The sequence below is a fragment of the Sander vitreus genome, chromosome 17, assembly GCF_031162955.1.
Source record: "Sander vitreus isolate 19-12246 chromosome 17, sanVit1, whole genome shotgun sequence".
Taxonomy (NCBI): Eukaryota; Metazoa; Chordata; class Actinopteri; order Perciformes; family Percidae; genus Sander; species Sander vitreus.
Window position 1 is genome coordinate 12840233 of NC_135871.1, and position 24118 is coordinate 12864350.

General features: G+C 40.9%; 1 protein-coding gene across 2 annotated transcripts in view; it reads right to left on the minus strand.

Moving 5' to 3' along the window:
• Nucleotides 1-24103, minus strand: part of itga9 (integrin, alpha 9) — a 49939-nt gene extending 25836 nt beyond the window's left edge. The window contains exons 1-15 of one of the 2 annotated variants that reach the window (XM_078273231.1): nt 23633-24098; nt 23207-23334; nt 21587-21693; nt 19304-19427; nt 18072-18139; nt 14465-14594; nt 14285-14370; nt 14132-14194; nt 13496-13633; nt 12953-13058; nt 10520-10614; nt 9809-9899; nt 9425-9470; nt 9157-9311; nt 7223-7383 (exon numbers count right to left, since the gene is read on the minus strand). In XM_078273231.1, the coding sequence (XP_078129357.1) occupies nt 7223-7383; nt 9157-9311; nt 9425-9470; nt 9809-9899; nt 10520-10614; nt 12953-13058; nt 13496-13633; nt 14132-14194; nt 14285-14370; nt 14465-14594; nt 18072-18139; nt 19304-19427; nt 21587-21693; nt 23207-23334; nt 23633-23823 (1689 nt within the window). In that variant the 5' untranslated portion in view covers nt 23824-24098. Of the gene's footprint in view, nt 1-7222; nt 7384-9156; nt 9312-9424; nt 9471-9808; nt 9900-10519; nt 10615-12952; nt 13059-13495; nt 13634-14131; nt 14195-14284; nt 14371-14464; nt 14595-18071; nt 18140-19303; nt 19428-21586; nt 21694-23206; nt 23335-23632 lie in introns of both variants that reach the window. The other variant, XM_078273232.1, reaches the window with a different exon arrangement.
• Between the last annotated feature and the right edge of the window lie 15 nt (nt 24104-24118).

A 24118-nucleotide genomic window follows, 5' to 3' on the forward strand; every position in this document is an offset into this window, starting at 1 on the left:
GCCTGTTTACAAGGGAAGCAGAATTTGATGTTGACGCCACCACGTCAGGAATATACACGAATATTAACAACTGGGTCAAGTAGCTGGAAATGATAACGGGGTCGCCGCCAGGTTGTTATGGAAGCGTTGTGACGACGATGCCAAGTGATGAAGTAATCACAGCCTTTTGTCTTATCCTGGTGTAGTGAAGCAGAGGCCCCACCATGACGTTCTGATCCAACACGCACACACACTGAACAGCCGTGCACATACATGCTTCCTCTGCAGTGGAAGTCGGGAAACATGGCAAGAGAAACTCTTGCATTGTGGTCAGACTTGGCCACCCATTACGTTGCCTTGTGTGAGCATCGTGTGGCAGTAACGCAGCCAAAAGACTGCGGAAACATTTTGCCCAGCATGCTTAGCTGCCAAAATCAACAAATCATCAAATCTGCCCAACCTTCGGTCGGTCTTGATATGAGTAACAACGATGGATTTACCATGGCAACAACACAGAGCAGGTCTAATGAGCCATACCAAAAATAATACCTCACTTACATCTCCAATGTACATGCATGAGAACGTCATGAGAAACTTGACTTGTTTCACTGTAACAAAAGTCTGTTGGCTGTGCACTCCCAAAACAAGCCTGGAGAAGAACTGTTTAATGTTCACTCTGGCACGACCATGTAGGGAAATCCTGACCAAAATATTACCCTGAGCTAAAATTAACCTCTTCTTTAGTATCCAGTAAACTGTATTAACACTAATACTTGCAGCCAAATCATTCAGCTGAACTTATTGACATGACAGTGTCTCTCACATTTTCCACTTGATTTATTATCGCAGTGGTCTGCTCATATATTTTACCTTGTTTTTCCCCATTATATTCTTTATAAATAGACGTGCTGCCATGTGTAATAGAAGACAGCTGGATATGATTACCTTCCTGCTATATACTTTCATTGTATCAGCACTCTTGGCCTGAGGTAAATGAAACCGGGGAAACAGCATCAAGGGAATTACACATTTCTGTTGAACTGTAAAGAGGCAAACAAAGCAGGCAGTGTGGCAGCGGCCCCGCTCTGGGTTTCCACGTGCCAGATAGTATTGAGGGACTTTGTGCTACTGAAGATTCATTGGGACACAGCGACAGTAACTCCTGTTTTGCTTTATTCTCCAGGGTTTCCTGTTTGTCTACGGAGATCACACTTAGGTCAAACAGTAAGCCTAAATGATTTTTTACATTTGTTTTGACTTCTTTGGAGGAACAGGTTAGTGGATTTCACTGCATTACGCAGTTCAAATACTGTCAGTAAGTTGGCAATCACAGAAAAGTGTAGTAGTCTGTCAGTTACTTTTGTGGGACTGTCCGGCACTATATCCATTAAGGTAAAGCAACTATATAAATTAATCATTATTGATCTACAAAATGTCAGAAAATTGTAAAAAAAAAAAAAAAAGAATCAAAGTTGACATATTCAAATTACTTCTTTTGACTAACCAACAGTCCAAAACCCAAATGTATTCTGTTTACTATCATAGAAGACAATAAATAGAAAGATAGAAAACGCAAATGTTCACACATGAGGAGCTGCAACTGGTGAATTTTTAAACCTTTTAATCGATTATCAGAATTGTTGCGGACTAATTACTTATCAGTGAACAACAACAATCATTTCAGTTCTACTAGTACCTATTTTGACTACCATTTGCTAGAGCCAAATTTCAAAAGTCAGTCATTTGTGGATTGCAGCTTGTTATAGTATAACTGTATACAAGTAGAGCTAACACTAAATAAATTAACCTGATAAAACACAACAGAACACACACATGGACAAAGACTTACTCTCAAGTCTTTGTTTGTTGTTGTCTTCTTGGCTTTGTTTTCTAACAAAATACAGCATGTAAATGATGGATCTGTCCACTAAATTTAACCAAATGAGATATGAATGAGTTGCAGTATGACGCTAACAAGCCACATGGGAAGGTTAAAACATTAGCTCCTTTCAATTGAATTTGCAGAGAGAACCTGGTTCCTTCTGTAACTTCATTGACCATCATCAGTCTGAAAATCTCATGCATTGTACTGCTCAACTCCAACATTCAGTCAGAAGAGACTGGCGATTGCCTCAGTGCATTTAGCTTTGACAGATAGATGTTCATCCTGCAGATGCCTCACTAATAGCAGCAGTCATCAGAATAAAGTTTGGTGGACCTTTAAATACTCCGGTGGTGCCGAGCAAATGTTAGAGGGACATGAGATAAAGGGCACATACAGTACTCAGTGGAATATAGGCCAGAGGAAAGAAGGGGGGAAAGTGAGCAGGATACTTTACGAGCTAAATTAAACAGACAACTGTTAAAGGCAGGGCTTTAAATGCCTATTTTAGCTCCTCCTTGGAGACTGCGATGCTTCTACAGAGGTACACAATACCACTTGTGACCACAAATGGAATTGGCTCTTGGCATTATTTCAAGGCTCACGTGCACTGTGCTGTGATGGGACTGCTGGAATAAAAACATGTATATGACGATGGACAAATTGCCAAAGATGTAAACATTCCATGAGATGTGATCATGGAAGAAGTGCAGAACATCTAACAAAGGAATAGTTCAAATATGTTTGCTAATACTAGACACGCAATAAATCAAGGGAACAGTATATGCCAGCCTGCAAACCACATACTTGACACTATGAATAATAAATGCTTTATAGTTTGTAGTAAGACATACAGTATGTCACAATGTAATGTTGACATTACACCTGTTGCACTTTAAATCTATGAACACTGATCTCCTTCACTTAACATATAGTGTGCACACATACATAAACAGAGTACAGAATATGATTTAAACAATTTTGTCATTTAATTTAGATTTTTCAGCCATGCTGGCGGTGTGGCATTATGGATGGCAATATCAATCGCTCAATTCACTACTTTGGTCCAGACCAAAATATATCAACAAATGTTGGATGAATTGCTATGAAATTTTGGTATGGTTCCCAGATGATGTATCCTAATGACTTTAGTGATCCCCTGACGTTTTCTCTAGCGCCACCAGGAGGTGGACATTTTTAGTTCCAAGTAAAACGTCTCTTCAACTATTGGATGGATTGCCATGATGATTGGTAGAGACATCCATGTCCCCATCAGGATTAATCGAACTGACTTCGGTGATTCTTTAACATTTCATCTAGCACCTTCATTAGGTCAAAATGTAATTTGTCCAAATACCTGCAAAACTTATTAAATTCCCATCAGCCTCAGCTGTACTTTGTGTTTTGTGCTAACTAGCAAATGTTAGCAGTGCGTTAGCATTTAGCACTGATGTGCCTCAGTACAGCCTCACAGAGTCGCTAGCGTGGCTGTAGACTCTGAAAAGTGAAATGTCTTCATGGCTCACCTGGTGACGCTTCAACTTGCCATTCCTACAACTACTACTACTACTACTACTGTGCTCCTTATCACACTCAACCTACATAAGATAAATAGTATACAGTAATTAAGTAAGACGTATGCATATAAAAAGTCAGGTAAATAAAGTTACCTGTATTTGCACTGCTCCAGTTTTCTGTCCTTGATGTTACAATAATACATTTTAAATGCCAAGGTGTCCAGTTGCACATGAATACTACTCAAAACCTTTCACTATAACTTGAGACACTACCATACCACAGAAAGATAACATGCCGTGACAGTAATTTACAAAAATTACTTAATGCAACACATCAAACTGAAGAATTTCTGCTCAAAGTTGGTGGTTCTCTTGTTAAATAACTCATTGCCATCTTACGTACACAGCACTTCTGGTCTTCTGAACCCTAATCATTCATCAGTCATCACTGTAAGGAACTGTTTTCCCTTCTTATATGTGAGGTACAACTCTAGTAAAAGCCTGCACTGGGGTACCCAGATAGCTCAGTTGGTAGAGTGGGTGCCCATATGTAGAGGTTTACTCCTCAACGCAGTGGGCCCGGGGGTCAACTCCGACCTACGGCCCTTTGCTGCATGTCATTCCCCCTCTCTCCCCTTTCATTTCTTCAGCTCTCCTGTCAAAAATAAAGGCCGAAAATGCCCATAAAAATAATTAAAAGAAATACAGCAGTTTCTAAAAGCCTGCATGGGCTTTATTTAACTAAAAAAAAGACCATCTGGAGGGCTGGTGTGCTGTTCGAAAACAGGTTTAAAATGATCAACACGAAAGACTTGCCTAATTTCAGGAGGAATTACTCTTGAAAAAAAGTTAGAGTTTGAACTAATAGCTTCTGTACTCTGTGCTCTCTGAATAACTCCAGTTATGCCCTTGTGTTCTCAACACTACATGATTTACTGAGTGGCCGGTCCAGCTTTTTACATGATTTCAGATGAATGACTGTCCTGTTGCTGCATGTACATTACATTATGTAGAACAAACACAACTTTAACGGTGCTTTATTACGTTTAGCTGTTAACTGAGGTCCTTTAAAAGTGTTTATATCATTTATAAAGTCAACAAATGGGGTCGACAGCTGGTCAGTGCAGTTACAAACGTGAGAGTGGCTCAGAATAGCTCATGGCCTTCCATCAGCTCTCATGCATCAGGGCTTGAGCAATCAACTCTGACTTGAGGGTTTTCCATCAGCAGTGCCAGCATGCAGCTCCAGTTGACACAACAGCATCCCAGCACCCCGCTGTGACGCCAGCCTTAGTCCTGTGTTTTCACTGTATGTTTTAGCTGAGAGAAGGGTGGGGCAGGGGTGCGAGGGTGCAGAGGTGCACAGTCGGGCAACCAGCTGGTTTCCATTAGCATACCTCTTCTGGGGAATGGGAGGGCTCATTTGGGCAGACACATCAGGAAGATAAATGATGCGATTGGTCAAGCAGACTCCTAGCCTGGTTGACACCAGACCCTTCTCAGTTGTAACTGAGAGTGGGTCTGGGCAAGCTTCATTCACAGCGCATTTCCAAAGGGGCGTCGCTGCTACGTCACCCGGATCGTTGGTCTGATTGGTTGAAGGACTAACTGGATAGTCCTTCAACCAATCAGACCAACGATCCGGGTGACGTAGCAGCGACAGTGGCATCAACGGGTTGCTGCGCTTCGGTAGCCAAACAAAACAAAAAACAAAAAGCTGCTTGCTGTCGTTGCGCTATCGTCATTGTGTAAAGCCCGACTCAACAGTTGTGATTGGTGCCTCGATTTGGATAGACTGACTTGCTGCAAAAAAATCTCAAATTTGCTGGAAGTTCGTCAGGGTTTTCCAAGGCTAGCAGACTAGTCCCATCTAAGAGCGGAGCCAGATCACCTCTGATTATGGTGATTGTTTAGCTCTTCTAGTACAAACACGTACCGTATGATGATGAAGACTCATAGCAGACGGTTATCATGCTAGGTCGTAATCTTTGTCCCCTTTACTCTTCATACATATCTAAGGTCATTAAGCCTGTAAACAGTTTGGTGAAGTTGTAATTTGGGCACCACACCTTTACCGTCCTGTGTGGCTTTTCAGCTTTTGGAAATTCTGGGAATCTCACCTCTTCTTTTAGCTGCTGAGCAAGTGGAATTTGTGGCCACATATAGAGAAAAATAATAATAATCCACACAGCTAGAGTGGCAACCATGCTACACTTCACACCTCAGTCAAGCCAATCCAAATACCCTTACAGACAAAATATGTAATGTTATCTGCGTCATCTGTAAACTGAAATATTGTGAGTGTTAAAGTAATAGTTCAACATTTTCGAAAACACACTTCACAATTTACTTTTTTGCTGGAGAAGGTTGATACCATTCTCGTATCCTTTAATAAGCTGGAGCCAGGAGACAGTAAACGTAGCTTAGCATAAAGACTGGAAACAACTAGCCTGGTTTTGTTCGAAAATGTAAAAAACATCCCTAGCCCCATTAAATGCCACTAAAAAATACATTATATCTTGTTGGCTTAAACTGTACAAAAACTGAAATTAAAAAAGACAAGTTGCAGACTTCAGGAAGTTACTGTGCTCGGCCAAGAAAAGGTTCGGCACATGACCCCTCGTAAATCCACAACATTTCCCAAAAAAGAACTACTCCTTCAACAACATCAAAGTGTTATGTCATCCAGCAACATTAGTGCCGTAAATTGCAAAATACTGCTCGCTAACATTACACTTAAAGTATAAGTGTGTTTATCTCACAGCTAGAGAGATGCCACAGATATGTGGCAGCTACGACTGAGTGATAATTCACTTGCCCACCCACAAACCTGAAGATGTTTGGTTCAAGTGTTGAAATGTCCGATTTACTGTGGGCAGAAACAATACTTCACATGACTTACCCTGCTGTTAATGTTCTGTGTGTTGAAACTTTGACGCAGAGAAGAGAAAATTAAATTCAAAATTCTTCTATTCAGGTTTACTGAAGAGCCTGGATCAACACATGCCAGACATCACCGAATAAACCTTGATAACTGTGATGTGTATGTTGGGACGAATAAAGGAGACTGTTGCTGCAACTGCTCTGTGTGATATACACTCATTACAGTCTGAATGGTTGAAGGAAGAGAGGCAGGCGTGGTAATGACAGCCCCCCTCAGTCAGCAGCTTAGCCTCCCATGGTGAAAGCGCCTGGAGAGTAAAGTTAAAAATGCCAGTGAAATTTACAGGCCTGCAGTGGGCCTCCGCATTAGAGAAGGTGAAACATGAAAGTTGCCCTCAGGACGGGGACCCTCTCTGAGGCTACACGGCTAAATCACAGAGGAACACAACGGAGGGACTATGCGATGACAAAGGGGACTCTGTTTCCTGTTTCTGTCAGTTTCTGCAGACGCACACTTGAGCAGCATGGTTTTACGAACCATCAAGGGCCTGCTTGTTACCTTTAACCTAACCCAGCAGGGTGACACAAAGAGCCACCCAGCAGATGCCTGATGATGCATAGCCTTCAGCTGCAGCGGCCACTGCTCTTACACCACTATGAGTTACAGTATGTGATGGCCTTTCATTTATACTGACATTTTAATTTCCTCTTGTTTTGATCTGTCTAAACATTTTAGCTGGAAACGTACGGACTTTGATGCTCCAACCAAAAGCCACATAAACAGATAAGAAAGACAAACAGACATGTGCAAATAACTTGTATCATACATCAGCACTGCTGAGTGAGAGTGCTCAAAGTTATGTGAAAGCAGCCGAGAGATCAGCTGAGGACATGAACAGCACATTGACAACCCAACACAAACACAGCCAGCACTAAATAAGACCAGAAAATCCAACCTTACCTTAACGTAGGCAGTGTAGCGCTGGCACTGCTCCCTGTTGATGTCCAAGCTGAGCTGCTGGCTCATCTGGCTGATCTGAGATCCACTTTGAGTGAAGTAGACCCGGGAAGGCTGGCTCTTCTGTCGCTTATCCACATCAGCTGTCAAGTTATACAGCAACTCTGAGAAGAGGCAGAAACACCGTTACTCATAACCTCAACTGACAGTGATGGTTATTTGAGTTATTTTAGATTATCTTAAAATAATCTTAAGAAACACTTCAAGTATGCAGGGAACATAGGAACATGTTTGACATTTCTTGGTCAAATCATCTGATATCACTTTAACTTAACAAGAGCCCTCTGTTCCATGTTGTGTAATGAACACAGTGCTAATTTCAGTAATGTCATTGCCTATATTGGTTTGCTACTATGATGAACACTGACTTAGCATTGGCTTTGAACTATAAGGACTTTCAATTTCATCTTCTAGAGACTAGACAGAGAATTTAGATCAGATTGTTTACACATCTTTCATCCTCAAGCCAGCAAAGATGTTAGCTAAGTAAAACATGTTGGCTGAAAATTAATTTATATATTAAAACGTCCCTTTTGTACCGATATTTTACAATTAACAAGCATTAACAAAAAAAGGAAGTCATTTTCCAGCTGCAGGGGCTGAACTGGTATTACTGTGAATGAAAACATTTCAATAACAACATTCCTGCTGGTTCCACTCCTGGCTTTAGTGACATTGGGAAACAGAACAACTTCAAATCTTTTTTTGAATTAAGAAATCATGAAGCAGCCATTACCAATATTTCCGAGAAAACCATATATGGGCATCTGGCCATTTAAAATCCATTCCTCTGAATGAACGAATCTCTCTAGTCTCTAGTAATTGCTTAAAGAGGGTGTCACCCTGTTAAAACAGTTGGAAGGGTGGCAAACACACCCCAGTCAGACCAAAGCCTACTGTTTCCTCCGTCCAACCGAGGGAACGCCATGAGCTCACTCCAGAGGAGGTAAAGGAAGGTTTCATTAAGGGAGTCACCAAACACATAGTGCTACACTTTCCATGGTGTTAGCCAGACGGCTAAACAGAGAGGCTTTATTGCTGTGAGCCAGGACATAGTCATTATGTAAGGACAGGGTTCCTGCTCCCTTGGGGTGGCCGTGAATGACCACACCCAAACACTGGAACAGGACTGCACCTCAGCACTCAACAGGCACCGCACCCAAGAGCCAGTTAGCAAAGGCTGAAGGGTAAACCATCAGCCAAACGCAGGCCAAAGGCTAACCACACCGACCGTCTCCGAGCATGGGGAGAATTGTTCAGCATGATCATGTTTACAAATTTCCTCCATTTAAATGACCATCAAAAGTTCAAGGAAAGGTATGAATTTCACTCCCTCTCAACACAAAATGACCAAAATATACTCCATATGATCAAGACATGACGACTGAGATTTATGGCTTTTGACATTCATTTTCAGAATTTACAGCAACGTCAAGACTCAAGTCACTGTACCTGAACGCTGGTCACCAAGAAATACCTACTTTGGAGAGAGCCAGGCTAGCTGTTTCCCACTGCTTCAAGTCTTTATGCTAAGCTAAGCGCCTCCTGGTTCCAGCTCCATACTTGGCACACGGACACGAGTAGTGTCAATCTTGTAACTCTCAAGAAAGCTAATAAGCAAATTTCCCAATATATTGAACGATTCCTTTAAACCACAAAAACTGAAATATGATTCAAGTATTCTGCATACTGCAACTCAGTGATAGATATGGGTTTTTTTTTAATTCATTCTCTACTAGCTTACTCTTTGGTATTGTGGAAATATGTTTTTGTTTCAGTGATGTGTGCATGTAATATCAGTCACAGGTAGTTTAGTGTCCCTTTCAGAGTGGACTGACAACTTTTGTAAAGTTTCTTTTGTCAGGATTTGTCCTCACCTATGTGTCCAGGCAGCTGTCTTCCCCGGAAGCGCATACAGACAGTGACGTTGAAGCAATTTAGGTTCTGGTGGCCCTCGTGGCACTGCGGCACAGATATGTTGATGGAGACGGGCAGGAAGATGGAGACATCCACGGTAATGACAGGCCGGGTCCTACAACCACATCGACCGACACAGGAACACAGTGTGGGAGAGACTGGACATTAACACAACTCAGAAGTAGAAAGAAATAGTGCAGTGTCACAGAGAATGATCCGGTTACTTACCTCAGCAGCACCACGCTATCTGACATGAAAGCTCCAATAGTGACATCTGCATCAAAAACATACACATTATTGATTTGGAAAGCCATACAGAGGGTATGAAATGAATGCAACATCTGCTGACAGCACTCATTACACCTGCAAATCCAAAACAATGCACAGAGGTATTTAACTGTCATGCTGGCTAAGTCTAAATGTCAGCTGTGGAATGCAGTAAACAAGATGCCTCTATCACGAGTCTTTGCACTGTTGTGCATGAGAATGAAAGTCAAAAACCATAAGGGCGTAAAAAACAAATATCTCATAACCTCATCCTTTGCTATTTGATTTTTTTCATTTTATGTTCCTGGTGTGGTTAAGCCTTCATTTAGTTTGGTATGACCGTACCTGCGTAACCATTGCCATCCATGTCCACATTGCCTGAGATTGACTGGCCAAACATCTGCAGACCAGGGTTTATACTGCGCCCAGACAGTTTCTGTAACAGATGATACCAGCCTTCAAATAACCCATGTGAGCCAACATGGAAAAAAGAGCACATTGTATGATTTGTTTTCTGTCTGTGTTTGTTTTTTCATAGCTGAAGTTTTTGAATGGATTAAATAAACAAAATAAATTGTGTTAATAAGTGAGCTTTGGAGATGCTGGTAGGTGGATTATTTTTTAGCTTTGGACAGAGACTAGCTGTTTCACCCATTCTTTATGCTAAAATAAGATAAGCTAAGCTAGTCACCTCCAGGTTCTAAATCTTTTTATCTTAAAAAAGGTGATTTTTAACATTGAAATACTTTGTAGTAACTAATAAATGAGATCCCATGAAGAACTGCTTGCTCCTCATTCAGAGCTACGTGGGTCTTCCGTGTATTCCTGAGGCTACATAACATTCACATCACATTAGTCAGCTATTTCAACAACTCGATACACAAGGTGAACACATGGGTTTCATCAAAATGTAGCATGCATTGGTGAAGCTACAGACAGAAGCTACAACTAGAGATGAGGAAAAAGAAAATCACATGAAGATATTCTTTTGTTTATGTTAAAAAAATAAAACTACATGATATTGGCATGTTCTGTGACACTAGGAAGAGTTGTTACCATGGAGTATTTGCTGATGATTCCTGTGGCATCCCCATGGTAGATATAAATGGCTCCTCCATAGTCATCCTCTTTTGGTGCTCCAATGGCTACATCTGAAGAGGCAAATAGAGAACAAAAAGCGTTTCTGTGAAAAGTTGGCATTTAAATGAATGAGTATGTAGTGTGTTTGTGAATGTGCACAAAGCTTTCATTAATCCTGGGAAACAAGCTGTTATGGTAAGAGTCTTAATAGACAATTAAGTGTTGTTAGTAACCATAAAAACTTGTGCGACCTCTGAGAGAATGGAAACAAGACCATAAAGTGCTGGCAAGAGCACTGAAATAATGTCTCCTTATCCCATTTCCACAGAAGGTCCATATATAAACTTTCTTTTTATAAACCAAAACACTTCCATGCCATGTGGTGCAGCATACCAAAGCAGAAATGGTAAATGAATGGCACTTTCTTTTAGTAAATAGCACAATAATAAACTCATTATGTAGAGGTAGAATTAAACAAGTCATTTGTTCTTAGTGAAACCAAATGTATTCTGGTTTCTACAGTAGTTCTTTCAAATTAAATAGTAGCACTTTGGTTGTAAATAATAGAATGTCAGTCAGTGCAAGTCTGGCTCTTTCGACACTCCGAGAGTGACGAATTACAAGATGAGTTATGCGTCCCAGCTGCCATCTTTCTCCGCACACACACACACACACACACACACACACACTTTGTGCCAGGCTGCAAGCTTCGAGGCATATATCACACGGAGATGAAAACGGGCAGCAGCTCCCAGCCTCGAGTGTGAGACGGACGCCAAGTCGAGCCCTCAAAGCTAAGCCAATGCAAGTGCCAGGAAAACAGACAGCGTAAATGCATGTCTGTGTATCTGGATGACTCTGTGCACACAAGGGTGAGAGAGGGCAATATTTTCTAAAGATCCCCCTTCGCCGCAGGGTAATCCAAACAAAATGTCTGTGAAAATGATGGGTTTTGTTGCACCTACTGGGAATCTCAACCAGCCATCATTTGAATATGGGCGAGTGTGGGAAACATAAACTGTGTGACTTTATTAATTACCAGATGACAGAGGAAATAGCTTTGTTGCATGACTACAGGACGTCATACTAATATAAATGAATGCTACTGAAAAGTGTTTGCCATTGCCTTGATATGGATTCATAAACCACTGGAGGAGCCTTACAAGACTTATACATATAAAAACACGACCCCATCTGAGTTCTGACCTCTCACCAGTGGCCCCAGTGTTGCAAACGGTTTACATGCCCACAGATGGTTTAGTGGTTAAAGGACAATACCAGTAGTTTTGAATTTAAAGACCTCCTTTTTAGTGCATTCAAGGACTCTCTGAGACACAAGAAGAAATTAATTTGACCTTTGTTTTGTTTTGTATTGCAGCTGATTAACAAGAAGCACTTTTAAGCACTCTTAAGGTATCACTACACAACAATAATTAACTGACAAGCTGGTTTTAAGTTGCAGCAAGTTTCACGACATATTGAAATAAATTTAGACCAGTGGCTGCCTGCAAGGTTGTAAAAATGGTCAACACAACTTTACAATACTAAATAATGTTGTTAAAACTCCAGTGTGGTCCTGTATGTCAGCGGTTCCTAAACATTTTGACCCCTTAATGGAAATGAATGCCTTACTGTGACCCCTTGTCACAGGTTTCAGATGTCTATTAAACTTCTCAGGTTGTGTTACTGAATTACTGATTCCAGCTCAAAGAGGTTAGGTTTTTATTATCAAATGAATCACCTCCGACCCCTCTGATTTATGTTGTGACCCACTGAAGGAATCCCGACCCACAGGTTGGGTACCACTATTTAAGTATTTCTTTTTCTTCCCATTGGCAAAATACAGAATGTTTACTGTCTCTTTTAAAACATATGAAATACTTTATTAAACAAACTATATATATATATATATATATATATATATATATATATATATATATTATTTATAATAAAAAAATATATGTAGAATATATATAGAATATAACTATATAATAAAATATATAAGCTAACATGGTTGAGAAGTCCTAAATGTGCTAAGAATAATCCAACATGGGGTGGCCTCTTGCTCACCCAGTAAGAGCGTTCGCCCCATGTTGGCTGAGTCGACGCAGGGTTCGAATCCGACCTGCTGCCCTTTGCTGCATGTCATCCCCCATCTCTCTCCCCCTTTCATGTCTATTCACTTTCAAATAAAGGGAAAAGCCCCCCCAACAAAAAAAAAGAATAATCCAACATTAGAACATCTACTGAGTAAACCTCATCAGGAAGACTATGTGATACAGGCAAAAGGTCCAGAACAAGCAAGTTAGTGGATGTTGAGTGGACTCTGTTTTGTTAACATAGAAAAATGTGTATATTAAAAATCAAGAAGGCAGTTTCTAAAGTGTTATTACAATACTTTGTACTGACCTTGATATCCATCGTCATCTATGTCTCCGATTGCGGCAATGCATTCTCCAAAGTGTGCATTGAAAGCATTGTCACCAGTCAAAACACCTCCCTCCTCCATCACCCCCTGACAACAGAAGCAGGCAAGATACCAGTTTATATAATGAGCTGGCAGAAGAATAAAGAAAGGTCCTACAGTATATTGCTGCAGTGAAATTATTGCAGCTCTCAGATAAAAATGATTTGGCCACGGCTGCAGTTAGTTGGCTTTTATCCAAACAATTTAACAACAGACAGGCAACATCCCCGCAATAACTCTTAAATACAAAATGTACAAACAGAAGCTCTAGTCTCGGCCAGTTAAATAACTTCTCACAATGCTCCACTGTTTTATTCTGCTATCATGATAACAAACATGGTCAGAAAGAAATCAAACATGGGCCAAACTAAAAAAATCGACACTGCAGACAATACTAGCAGTATAGAAACGTCTGAAGACAGTGTGCGGACATAAATCTGCAATTTATGTTCTCATGTTCCCACTGACCCGGGGATCCCACTCACATTGCCCTTGCTGAGGTACACAGACACCTGGCCCTCATCCCGGAGCTGGCTGTGCATGGGTGCCCCCACCAGCAGGTCCGACAGGCCGTCCTGGTTCAGATCAACTGCACACAATGAGGAGCCAAAGTAAGAGCCCATCTGGAACCAAGCCGAGCCACAGAGCAATGGGTCAGATCACAGACACTTCTTCTTCAGTTCATACCATTGACATGCTTTCACGCTCTGACTGGATTTATTTCCCTTTTTATATCTATACCAACATTAAAGGAATATTTACATAACTTATGTCTTTATTTACTCGGAATGAAAAGCATTAGCTACCTGGTTTCTGGCAGCTGTGTTCTTTCTTTAAATTGCCTACGCTAACACTTAAGGCAGAGGTAAACAGTGCAGTTCTGACAACAAAGCAATCAGCGTAGCGTGCCTGCAACTCATTGCAAGAATCAACTACATATAGGTTATATATAAAATATGGTTGTATATATATATATATATATATATATATATATATATATATATATATATATATATATATATATAGCAATAGCCTCAATTCAATATATGTGCTTTGTAATGATTAAAAACAGGACTGTCAGAGACCTCTGGAAGAATATAAGACCACATCCAAACTCATACCATTTTCCCTGAGGCCTGAAAACTCTTCACCAAAGACACACCATCGATTTTGAAAATGTAAACCTGTGCGAGAGAAAAAGAATCAGTGTAGCAAGCAACACAAGAGGACTTCAACTAAACAGCTGGAAATAAGACAAAAGAAGAAGTCCCTACTTTTCCACTGCCGCTGTGCTGAGGCGCCCCTGCAGCTATGTCTATCACATTAGGAGAGGAGAAGTGTCCAGCAGTCACAGCATAACCTGGAGACACGGACAATAATCAGTTACACCGCATTTCTTTCTTATATATTTTTTTTAACATTCAGCACAATCATCCTCATTACCAGGCTCTCACCAAGGTAGCTGTATCTGTGTGAGTCTACGTCTTCTTTGTTCAGGTTGTAAAAAGAGTCAGAAGTCAGGTTGTACACCTTGACTGTCCCAGTCCAGTAGTATGACCCCGGTGCCCCCATCACCACCAGCTCCTGAAAATGAAAAGAAAAAAAAACACATTCATTCAGAGGGCTGTGATTCACCTTTTATCTGCACTGTTATGGCCTGCTGAAGAAAAGGAAAGAAAAAAGAAAAACACTTCTGGGTGAACGTCTGGTTAACCAATGGCCACAGACTGGTTTGTGCTATCTGCTCTTAACCACACAGCCAGATGGCATGCAGGCTGAAAGTGCCTCCTTTGATGTGACCAGGAATTCAGAGCCCAAGCAAAGTTGACAGCTGTAAAATGAGTTGTTCACTGCTTTTTGTTGTGATGCTCCACATCTATTAAAGGGACCAGAGCACGACAATTAAGATGATCTGTTTCGGCTGCACTAAAAGTGTTGTATTATTGCTCAGAGTCCTGATTTTCACTACTGATTTGAGTCAAACCTGACACTATGTCATGTGTCTCAGAGGGTGTGTAGTCACCCCTGAGAACTTAAACAAACTGAACAACACAGTAAATTCCCTACTCAGCAGTATCTATCCACTATGCTGTGATGTCAAACATCTGGGCATATCTGGTTCAGACAAGGATAAGGTTTAACAGTTGGACATCTTTTCTTTGAATTCCTCACATTCTTTCAAGGCAGGGTGATTGTTCAAATGCTTTAACAGATCAACACTGACATCCTCAGTCTGTGAAAGAAGTGGGTTTCTTTGGATTTAAAACAACAGGTTCATTGTTGAATCCAACGTTATTAGAATATTTTCTTTCCTTAAGCCGAAAGTCTTCTCTCTAGTGTTATTTACAGCTTTCACATGATGTGCGGACTAAAAAATCGTACATACACAAACATTTGACGTGGTTCCGCTTTCAAGCTCCTCACCTGCGCAGTTCTTTTCATCTTATATATTGTGTTTTTTCCTCGGGGGGGGGGGGACACATAATGAAACTAATACCAAAAATGCACTGCTGTAATAATAATAGTGGTGAACAACATTTTCAAAGGCTCTTGAAACACAAGTCAAAGAATCTGTAGTGAAATGTTCAACAGGTTAGCAGGCATATCATGTGAAACGATCCCATTTTAGTATCTTTGAACGGAAAACCATTTTTAACAGCAAAGCCATGTATGCTACTGATCGTTATGTTCTTTATCGATTAATCACTTGATCTTCTAAATGTCAGAAAACAGTGAAAAATTTCCATCACAGTTTCCCACAGCCCAAGGGGACTTTAGATCTCCAAATGTCTTGTTTTGTCTGACCAACAGTCCAAACCCCAAATATATATTCAGTTTACAAGGATATAAAACAGAGAAGAGTTTCCAAATTTAATAATTAATCGATGTTTAAAACAATCATTTCCTGTTGATTGATCGATTAGTTGTTTGCAGCTCCAGTAGAGTTGCTTGAGATCAGCACCAGGGGTGCTAGAAAGCTAGAAACTAGAAAGCTAAAATAATGTTATTTAGCATAGGGAAAATAAAGAAATACTCAAATTTTTCACCAGTGAGACTAGTTCCACCCTGAGGACACAGCTGTGCTCAGAGGACACATATTTAAGACACTTACAGTCCACTGTACTTTACTGTATGTCCCAAATTGAGCATAACTGTAATTCAAGACTTGAAAAGGACCTTTGCAGAACATTCTGCTCACGGGCAACATCAGGAAAGAATTATATTGCTAATGTATATAAAAAAAATGTCTAAACTGGTCCAATTTACATTTTCACATTTCAATGCATTCCTCATATGCACATTTTCTCCTGTCTAACTATATTTTTGCTCAAATTCATTCATACGTTAAGTTTATTTGTTCATCCTCTCACCACTTCTGCTCACTGCACCAACTTCACCTTTCTAGACTGCTTACAGACAAGTGTGTGGGAGACACAAAAAGGTATTGTGAAACCAAGGATGATGTCATACGTTAATTCTCATAAACGTTTTATCTTGTGGAAGTGAGGCTGCTGCAGCCTTCGGTATCTTCCTATGGAAACATGAGGTAACAGTTATCAGCCGCTGCTTTGATACAAATACTTGTGTATATCTGACTGCAGAATTGTTCACACCATTTGGCATCTTAAACAACAGTCCCATATATAAGGTCTCTGCTAACTATTTACCAGAGAGTAAAGTCAACAAAGAGTGAGGAAGAAAAGGTTTGATGAAACTTGAGGCATTTGGTAATGGTAACGGAAATCATACACACAATCAAGTGAGAAAACGAGTCGCCTGATAAGAAAAAAGGGTAAATGGACTGCATTTAAAGCCCTTCTCTATCTTACTGGATAAAGCACTTTACAATTTGCCTCTCATTCACTCACACACACACACACACACACACACACACACACACACACACACACACACACTGATAGTGGTGGATGGTGTCGGAGCCTCCATCAGGGGCAGTTTCAGTGATTTGGAGGCCCCAGGCAAAGACCAATGTGAGGCCCTTCTCCATTTTGCTTAATGCAATCATAGCTAATGAACAAAAAATATTTTGGAGGCAGCGCTTTTCAGTTAACAAAACTACAGAACTAAAGGATAGCCCCAAATGAGAATTCTAACAAAACACCTTTAAATGATGCCACAACAACACACAAGCAATTAAATGCCGCTGGCTGGGAAGCTAAGAATGATTGGGAGCAGACAGGAACGGCAGACAGGAAGGTGAAAGCTGTTTTTAACAGTATATATGTAAAATGTATACTTCACTACCGAGGGCCCCATGAATGCAGAAGTCAATGAAAATGTCTTTGATGTTTACTCCATATTCATATTTTAGTGAAACTGCAATTGTACTAAACAGAGTTGAGTGTGTTCAACCTTAAATGTACCACTGCAAAACGAAGACTCCTATACAGTCAGAAAATGATAGAGAGAGTCCTTTTGTTTCATAAACCTGTAGCTACATGGATTCATCCAAACAGCAGAGAGGGGATTTTCATAGATCATAGATTTTCTTTGCAAGCTTTGAAATTGCCTCTGGTGAAGAGGTGATGTTTGAAAACAAGTGTAAAATAAGCATGCTGTAGGCTATATGAGCATCTTCCCCAGCAGGCTGAGCAGGACTCCCTGCCTCCTCCACCTGGGTCTGGGCCTACTACTACCTGGGTGTGTGACAGCTACATGGCGAAAACAAAAAAAAAGGAGGAGCCGGTATCAAAGCGCCAACCTTGTGAATAATGGACTACCTGCTCTACCTCCTCAGACACAGCCACAGCCAAGAAAAAGAGACAGTAAGGAAGGTAACTAATGCATTCTTATCATGTTACATAATACCAATAGAATATTGGTATATGTAACATGCTAAGAATGTAAATAGATACAGAATTACATTTGAAGATCTGTTTCAACTGCTCACTCACTTTACCAAACAGTGAATTGATTGATGAAGCTCCATGAGTGTCCAGACAACAGAGTTTGGATGACAACAAACAACTATATCTATGTTAGACTCAGAAAGAGAGAGCATTACATGGATTAAGAAGATGAACAAGCACTGTTACTGACCTCCGTAAAAACTCCCGCTATCCCAGCTTGGCACGAGCCGTGCTCTTCCCCATACTTTTGCTTATAGTCTGTAAGAAAAAACAAACCACAAATTATTTCACTGTGTGCTTGAGCCAGCGTTTACTGGAGTTTTTCCTGCATTCCATATGGAGCTAGTCAAAGTCCCAGTCCCATCCACGAGGAGTCTGGGGGGCCACAAAGCAGACTGGGGTGCAACACCACATTCAACAAGAAGACCTCTTACTTGGAGAAGGGGACACAGTGCTCTCAGGTTACAAAAATACTGAGCTTGGATTGGCACAAAATGCACTGTAAATACGGTCCCATGCAAAGTCTGTCTGGCTTCTCCACAACTGTTGGCAACGTGTTACGGAAGGAAGTGAAATCCTGAACTGGGAGCACAATTAATGTATAAAACAGGCTTTGATAAATAGCTCTGAGTCACATATCAAAATATATGAAGAACACATTTGCATGAGTCAGCTTCAAATCTTACACAGTACATTAATTTTTAAATGGAACTTGATTTTTAGTGTTGAAGAGGAAAACAACCCACAGCACAAATGGATTTGATTTACTACAATCATAACAAAATCAGATTTTTCAACCTTGCAAGCAAATCTTTCCTAAAAAGCACCTGATAACACCTCCGTCAAAATGTGTTTTTGACGTGTTTTTGTCAAAAGGCGCACAGGGAATTCAAACTCTCTACTTCCATTATCTTATAGCTTTGGCTTAACAAACCCTTCAATAGTAGGCTCTTGCCAAAGTACTCGTGTTGGACTGAGGACGAGAGATCGTACTTCAAGGCTCTCCTGCTACTAGTCTTCAGTGCCAGGACACCAATCAGAGGCCAGAAGCAGATGATGGTGCTGGCTACAGAGACCACGTGCCATGATAAAATGTAACCACAAAAGAGGATAAACAGACCAATTTCTTCTTTTTTTTCTTATGAAATAAATCTTCAGGCTTTTAAAAATCAATGTGAGAAGAAAGATTACACATGAACTGCTCACAACTCTTGTCCACAGTGAGGCCATAACCTGGGTCTTTGCTTGATTTTAAAGGGTCAAGAGGCAAATGGGTTGGGAGACACTGGACTAAACCAATAACATTTCTCAACCCCAGCAATGCGTTTGATCTTTTCAGTCTAGTGTCTATGTCGGCCTGTGGAAGGTTAATATGGGTTAAAATGAAGAAAAATCTGCATTTGATTTGTGCCTCTACTGTACCTTCATAACAAGGGATGAGCGGCTTTGTCCTGCCCTGAAGAGTGGGAGGAATGATGGAGCAGTATCCATGTGGAAGGATATGCTCTGAGTCGTAGTACACGTTTTTCCAGCGGTGAGCACAGGCCTGCGAGAGAAAAGCATGAACGGAAAACAAATTTAGACAAATGTTCATGCTGTAAACACTAACACTTCAGACTGCAGGCAGGCGTTCCTCGACCACGCTGATGGTTTCAGCTCTTTCCTCACTGGGCTGGAGTCAGTGCGTCTCTGCGGCTGTTAAATGATCGTCAATAAGAGGGGGAATTAAAGCCCATCATCCATAACCCCGACCATAACAGCCACGGTTTGTGGTGTGAATATCTCAGCTGCAGCATGAGATATGTGTTACCTAAGCAGCATTTAATGTGCAGCAAGAAAAATGTCCACATCAACATTTGTGTTTTAAAAGTTTTAATTTCAAAAGAGCTCCTCCGGGCCTTACAGGCAGCTAGAGAAGGCAAAGGTTCAGACAGCGGATCAAAAGACAGAGAACAAACTCCTACTTTATTATGCTGCTGCTGAAATAGGGTACATTTCTGAAAACTGACAGCGAGTAATTCTCAAAATAATATTTTGCCGCTGTGTTCTATAAAATAAAACATTCCACAGATCGATAAACAAACAGGATAATATAGACTCAAATTCAAACTCTGCACGAATCAGGCCACATAAATGTGTAAGATGTGGTAATAATGTAGTACCCTGGGGGGGCTGGGGGAGATGGTGGTGGGGCTCCTGCAGCTCTGGGAACAGATCTGGAGTCTGGACGCCTCTGTGCAGACAAAGTTCACTTGATTTCCCCTTGCACTGTTTTACTCCCCCACGCACGCACGCACACAGCCAATCTAAATGAATAAGAGCTGGGCAGATTGTGGGCGCACACAGAGCATCAGATGACTGGACTTGGAAGCAAGGTGCTATGTTGAGAAACACTTGTGTTTCAAAGGATGGCTTGGACAACAGTAGTAGCAATACCAGCATGTAGTAGCAACTCTCCCTCTTGAGTAGAAGCAGATTTTAAAAGAAAAAATATCAATCAGCTGACATTAACACAGCAAACGGAGCTTTCTTGCAGCAGCTGACAAGTTATTTCGAAGCAGTAAAGAAGGCTTTTATGGTTGGAGTCTGTGCTGTTGTCATGTTCCTGTTCAGTTAAAGGACTCACTGGTCACAAACAAGGCCTTCACTGAAAGCGCAGATGAAATCACTACCAAACACATCTGCCAAACAGCCATTTCCCTCCTGTTGCACTGAAACTTAAGTCCATTCAGATTAGATACAAAAAAGAGAGGCACGGCAACACGTGGCTCTGGAAATCCACCACTTATTCTAGCCAAGTGTCTAGAGTATGCAGATAAAAACTTGTTATACAACACTACACTCAAATTCCCAAGACTGAACGTCAAGAACTCATCAAAGTTGATTTGAAAATCATGCCAATACATTCCACTGAGGTATAAAATAATGGACCAAAGACAAACATATTGAAAGGAATGGTGTTTTAAAATGGCAGTATACAACAGTTATTTGGACGTCTGTATAAGTAGGAATTCTTGTGATTTGTTTGACTCCCATAAGAGGTCAACCAGCGACAGGTATTCCAACATACACCTGTTATGAGTGTGTCAAGAGCTGCCCGGTCCACCAGTCGCCTTCAAACTGTCCAGCAAGGCTCCTGGTTTCCTCGCTAGCCACCGCAGGAGACGGGGGTTAACATTTAATGAAAGGCTGCCCTTGGACAGGACCACCGCAGAGCGGCTGAAGCCTAAACAAACTCTGCCAGCTGCCCTCTGATCTTGGTGCAAATACCCAGCCAAGCACCTTTGGGATTAGCACCAGTTAGTCTTCTGTGTTTTTTAAATCCATTTCTCACTTTTTATAAACAGTAATCTACTTTGGACAAACCCTGTTCCACTGACTCTTCCAGCTCCAAACACGAGGTAGATGTTTCACAGTATTATGTAACCACCTAGCAGTTTCCAAATCTGTCTAACTTTTAGTTGTTACCCTGTACAGCTTTGAATATGCAAAACAAGATTGTGAGCATGTAACGCAGAATGGGAGGAAAGGCCTTTTTGTTAAAGGAAGGTTGTAATGTCCAGACCAGCTGTGGTTTAACAGTGTGGTTCATGGTAAGACATTAGTAACAATGATGTCGGTATAATCAGGTCTTTTTTAACGAGTGTACATGTTTTGCATTAAACAATTTGGTGAGGGGACTGTGGCATTATACCCTGAACTCACCAGTATTTGGCCGTTGGCTCTGTCCTGGCGGGCCAGACTGACCCCCATCCACTCATCATCCCTGTCTCCTTGGCAAGTCTTCCCACACGACTCTCTCGGCTTGTTTCCTGAAAGACAATGGGAGCAGTTTGCAAATGTTGAGTCATCAGGACGGAGGATGTCTTAGAGCAAGTAACTTGTTACTTATCAGCCATTGACAGCTATTTCAGTTCTGGTTTTTAGTCTTTATTTTTTCTGAATGTGCGAGGGATGTTTACACAGTTTACAGTTTGAAAAGCTATATTTTGAGGTTGATAACTATATTGATATTTGACCGTAAGTCTGATGACAATATATTGGCTGATATTTCATTATTTACATAAACACATAACAACAAATATGTTTTTTTGAGGATCTATTTTGGGCTGCAAATTAAATAAATTTAAATAAAAACTTGCCAATTATTTTCTCAATTAATCAAATAATTGTTTGGTTATTAAAACAGTAGGAAACAAGGACGAATGCCCATCATAATTTCCTTGAGCCCAAGGAAATGTCATCTAATGTCAAAAGTGCACATATAAAAATCCAAATAACTTACAGTACGATTTACTGATGTGTGTCTTATACTGCTCTGTAATGCTATTAACAGTACTGACTTTGAACCCCGGAACCAGTTTATGAAGACCATAAATCTTCATAAACTGATACATCCAGTGAACCTTAAATTAACATAAATGTGCATGGTTAGGAGAATAAAGCCAATGGTAAATAAAAGACAATGGCACTTTTAAATTTCTAGGACAAATGATCTTTTTAAGAGTTCAGCTCTACTAAATTATAAATAAATATAGATTACTAGTTTCCTAAGTTGGCCCCCTTACCAAAGTTGTATTCTCTTTCTCCCAGCAGACAATTGATTCAGCACAATGGCATGTAGCTGTGAGTGTTTCTCTGTGTCAGTGTGTTGTGTGCTCCCAGAGGCCCGTCAGAGTTCAGCTCCTCTGGTCCATGTGGCTCACTAAGCACCAAGCAGCACACGCTCACTGATAATGTATGTTTTTTTTGGTGACACATTGACTGAGCACAGGGTTAACATTAAAGCCATGCCTGCTGCACCGGCTTTCTTGACCACAAGAACAGAGCAGAGGCTGGGGGGGCTGAAGCTCAACTTATTGGCTCACATGCTTGGAAAATATTAGCAGAAGTACTGTATAAATCACACTTATCAAAAATATTTATGGACCTCTGCACACAGAACCCTCTTGTCTTTTGCATGTCTCCATATAGCAGGTTAAAAAAAAACACTGCCGCACTGTAAAGAGCAGTATAAGGCTGCATTATTCTGATAAAACAAAACAGATGCTTGGGGGAGTTTAGGCAAGCGCTGTGGAGATATCTGGCAATGCAAGACTAGGCAAAGAGTGGACAAGGAAAAGCTGCAGGAAAGCCCAGTGTGTGTGTGGACTGCAGATAGTGAACTTTTCTGTGAGATGAATGTTAATTTCTGAACTGTTCAAGTTGTGTGTGTGTGTGTGTGTGTGTGTGTGTGTGTGTGTGTGTGTGTGTGTGTGCATGTGTTGCCCTGACTGTATGTCATTATATGCTCTTATATTTATGCTGCAGGCAGTGGTGACTGACCTCTTCCCAGATCCATCTCCGTGCAGCGGTGCTCTGGGTTGCTGTGAACTCGACACTTATATACAGCTCCAGGAGAGTGCACAGAGCTGCTGTAGGTAGAGTTTGCCCTTGGAGCACCTACTATTACCCTGCAGACATGAGGAGAGGGGAAATGATGGGACAAACACTTTACACTATCATTAATCTGTGCTAGTGAAACTTTTAAATGAAAAAAATCTTTTGCCAGCAGAAAAAGTTACACTACAAACAGAAATGGCTTTTTTTTTTTTTATGAGGAATAATAAGCATTATTGTTTTGTATTCATTGGGTGTGGATGCAGCCTAAGATCTAGAGACTCCCTCAACATTTGCTTGAAAAGTACAAATTCATTGCATCATTGACCAAAAATAAGAGCATTTCCAGGAACACTAAAACATGGGACTCACCAGCGTGTGTTGTCATGATAATGCTCCAGCACAGAATAGCCAAAAAAACTAGAATTTGGTCCGCGGAACACCAAAGGATGTTCTAAGTCTATATTGTAACAATAAGCCACTGAAATAGAGAGATAGACATAAAAAACATTTTGTACTCCCGTTTTGTGTCTGCGAAGAGGAGCCATCCCTTTGCGCACCATGCGTAATAACGCGGTTAAAGTGTTCAAAAAGAAGAAGAAGAAGAAGAGGGAAAAAACAAAAAGTAGGAATTGTCAGCTCTTCAGTGTTCAAACTGTAACAGCACTAACTTTCAGTTATTTTTTCCTGGTCTAGCGCAGCATGAACGCTGTGATGGCATAAGGAAAAGCTTGAGGAGGAAAGTTAACGGTCCGGTAAATAACGGTGCGTCAGCTTCTCTCCATTCTGTGTCAGGAAAGTTGTTGCTCGCAGGCTCCCCTGTCGTGGAGATAAATGCGGTCACTAGCGTCAAGTTAA